General features: G+C 49.4%; 1 protein-coding gene across 1 annotated transcript; it reads right to left on the bottom strand.

Moving 5' to 3' along the window:
- Window positions 1-77: 77 nt before the first annotated feature.
- Window positions 78-3,762, bottom strand: DEU56DRAFT_762519 (uncharacterized protein; the record flags this gene model as incomplete). The annotated part of the gene is made up of 18 exons (XM_041350712.1): window positions 78-102; window positions 133-173; window positions 232-965; window positions 1,019-1,387; window positions 1,439-1,593; window positions 1,653-1,834; window positions 1,886-2,076; window positions 2,127-2,612; window positions 2,670-2,723; window positions 2,776-2,844; window positions 2,898-2,952; window positions 2,984-3,069; window positions 3,121-3,180; window positions 3,241-3,288; window positions 3,338-3,364; window positions 3,423-3,487; window positions 3,554-3,591; window positions 3,637-3,762. 18 exons carry the CDS (start codon window positions 3,760-3,762, stop codon window positions 78-80), a joined length of 2,811 nt encoding a protein of 936 aa, XP_041200610.1.

Here is a 3,762-nt window from a genome sequence, read left to right as displayed (position 1 = left end):
AGATGCTACAAGCGCAGTGTTGTTATTAGGACGCTCCTGAATGTGCCATTGATGGAGCACGAGCAATCGGCTTACGCCTAAGTGAATGGTGATCCATTAGCACTGAAAAATGACAATATAATTGCAACATACTGATGACCAACAGTGGACCTTTGATCCATGCTTGTTCTGTCCTGCGATTTGAAAGGTATGTGAGATTGAAACAATAAAATAAAGATGTAGACTACGTACGTGCGTCCTGGCCCGACGCCTATCATCCACCATGTCAGTCTCGATGTCGTCGGCCTCACTGATAGTTTCATAATCACCACGAGGTCGTTTCCGAATGTCTGGCTTGGGGGCGAATGAATGGCGGATGTCTTCACGCAGGCGGTTGTACTGGGATCGTCCATGGGCTACATTTGAACCTCGAGGCGTGGCAGGTGAAAAAGGAGATGATGGTGGGAGACTGTCATAATCGGCTGGGAGGTCATTGTAGTCAGCGAGATCATCATAGTCCGTGTGCCTAGCGACAAGTTGATTGGGGCGCGAAGCCCCAGCAGCGGAGCGCGAAGCCCCAGCAAGGGAGCGCGAAGCCCCAGCAGTAGGGCGCGAAGCCCCTTGGTTTGAGCGCGTAGCCCCAGAGTTGGGGGGGCGCGTAGCCCCATGATTAGAGCGTGGAGCCCCGGAGTTGGCGCGTGGAGCCGTAACACGAGGACACGAAACCTGCTGGTATGAGTGCGCTCTCGAGTTGGTCCGTAAATTAGGATGCGAATCTTCTGGGAACGAGTGCTCTGCACTTGCATCTGAGGTCGGATACTCATCACGAATCGTCTTGCCTATTTGCTTGCGAGTAACGTGGGGAGGGAGGTCCTTGATAAATTTTTCTGAATCTTTGAGACGACGTAAGATGACACCATCTGTATCAATGACCAGAGGAATTGTGTACACCTCGCCAGTGTACGAGATGAGATCCTGCACCTGAACTGTAGTGTAAAGATATTAATTGGTGTGCGGTTCCGAATACTGGAAAACGCACGAGGACTCCAATCCTGGATAGATAAGAGAACATCGGGCACCTCCACAACAGCACCCTTTGTCCGTCGATGCTCATCAGACTTCTTGGACTTGCCTTTCCGCTTGGCCATCTTAGCTTTCTCTGCATCGGTATCATCCTCATCCTCATCTCGGCCCAACTCAGCCTCATACGTATCACCAAGATGGATCCTCAAATACGGACCCACAAGGGCGCGTAACTGACTTGCGGACAGTGATTTGAGGTCAAAATCAGGGCCAGGGGGCGGAACTCCTGCGGGCCAGTCATGGATGCATAACCTTGTCGAGTACAGGACGTCAAGCATTGTCATCCACCTGCTATTCGAAGTCTTTAGCGCATGACCAGCATCAGCTACCAAAGAAATGTGAGCACCAGCAGTAGGATCAGGTGAGAGACACAAACCGAATGCTTCGCTGATAACCACAGGTGCAACCATGTGATTTCTATCCCTGTCGGATTTACCGTTGCGTAGAAGCGAGGCATTGGGGGCTGGGGCAGGCGGCGGAAGAAATTTAATATTCTTGCCAGCTGCTTGTGCAGCTTCTAAGTCCTTGTACCTGTAATATATCCCAAGTATGTTAGGATGATGTAGCCTTTGAGGAAAGGAAAAACCCACTTAAGGATTGTCGTGATCTCATCTATCATATGCTTGGCATCTACTCGTTGAGCGTCAATGAGGGCCTTCACAATATCTGAGCCCGCAAAAAAGCCGGATGCCTGGCGGCCAGATTCCTCATCCCCTGGATAGATCACAATACCAGCGACATGAATTCCATATGTGCAGTGCCAGTACAAAGCCTTCATAAGGTCGCGTTACCAATGAACATTAGTCACCAAAACAGCACTCACCAATTTCGCAAACATTTCACGGACTGCCATCATAAGACTGCACGACTCGCGAGAGGATAGATCGTCAGGACTAGCAATCGCGTGATCAAAATGCTCTCGGATTTGCTTCCAGAGAGCCGCGTTCTTAGGGTCCTTGTATGAGTGGGCATGATAATGCTCAGCTTGCTTGGCTTTCCATGCCTGCAAGCTCGCTGAAAGGGTATGAATACAGATCGGAACAACGATCAACGCAATAACATACCTGCTTTGGACGGGTGCAGCACAGTTTTAAACCAGGCTTGATGCTGATTCCAAATGGACTCCTTGCGAGTTGCTTTCCTCGCTAATCCTGCCTCCATCAGAATGACCTGCCGATGTTTCCCAAACCGTTTGCCAATTTCGGTCGCTTCCGCCTGGACCCTCTTCCCAAAATCATGTACTGCCAAAATGGCTTCCTTAGATAGCCTGCCCGCTTTACGTGTGGTCTCGTCCCCGTCTTCAAGCTTGTCTTCTTCGTCGCAGCCCTCGGAATCATCCTCAGGGTCATCTGCCTCTGCCTCTGCCATTCCCTTCTGCTGTCCCTCTGCAGACAGTCTTGGGGACCTCATGGGGTCTGCACGGCACTCTGCCTTCTTTCGTTTCTCTTCTGTTTCAGCCCAGTCGCTATCAGAACCAGAGCTCTCTGAGGATTTCCCCTCGTGGGAAAGAATGTACGACTTTTGAGCACCGGATCTGCGCGGGCGAGTGACTATCGATGTTAAAAAACATATGAACGGTGTATTACGAAATATTTAATGAAACCTACCTGCGGTTTTCTCCCCTTCGTTTGTTTGGATCACGCTGTCACCGTTGGATGGAGCTTTTATAAATCAGTTTAGTTTATGTACTACGAATTGGATGACGAAACTTACATGCATCCATGCCCCTTTCATTCACCGCTGCATTACCATCGCGTTCATTCGCTTCATTCGAAGACGGAACTGTAGTGAGACATGTTTAGTCACTTCAATACAAAATGTAACACGAAACCTACCTGCAGGATTGACCCGGTTGTTCGTTGCTACGGTACTGCTGTGCTCACCGTCGGACTGAGCTGTGATAAATATATCAGCAGCGTACCATAAGATGTTTGAAGAAAAAATCACCCCCAGTCTCATCTGGTTCATTTGTCGCTGCGGGATTGCCAATTTCACTGTCGGACGGAGCTGTAAAAGAATATGTTGGTTGTGTACCAGAAAAAATGTAACAAGACTTACCGGCTGTTGTCTCCCTTTCATTCGTCGCTGCAGGATCATTACATTTACCATTGGATAGAACTGCAATATAACATGTTAACGTTGAAAACTATTCTGCAGATGAGTGAACAATACCTGTACCTGTGTCACTCTCATTGTCGAGAACAGCACCGTCGTCCTCGAGACTAGCTGAGGGACAAGAGTTATTTAACGTTGAACACGAAAAAAGAAAACACACCTAGCGGTGTTTCATTATCTGTGCCATCTGCGGAATTATGAGCAGTAGTCAGAAGGTGGAACTTGGTAAGAATCAGCGAACTTACTGTCAGGTAACTGGGCCTCGGGATCCTCACTCGCGCCACTGGACTTGTTCCTGACGAATGAGCGCCTGGCGAAATTGGAAAAGAAAATTTCTTCCTCAGCAGATGATGTCATAGGATCAGTACGTGCGGACCTTGCCAAGGCACGAGGCTTAGGCCGAGGGCGAGGTAACTAACATCGAGTCAGTACATAGCAAAATGACACCTATAGCCTTACATTGGCGTTGACCGACTTCGGACCAGGGCGGGAACGTGCTTGGTTGCCATCAGACGTATGGGTGGAAACATGATCGGCTCGAAGTGGTGCTTTTGGCTGGCGCCCAGAGCAGGTAGTAAGAGGCAT

Source organism: Suillus clintonianus (genome assembly GCF_016758775.1).
Source record: "Suillus clintonianus strain FC179 chromosome Unknown DEU56scaffold_245, whole genome shotgun sequence".
In the NCBI taxonomy this organism is placed as follows: Eukaryota; Fungi; Basidiomycota; class Agaricomycetes; order Boletales; family Suillaceae; genus Suillus; species Suillus clintonianus.
This window is presented reverse-complemented; position numbering and strand designations above follow the sequence as displayed.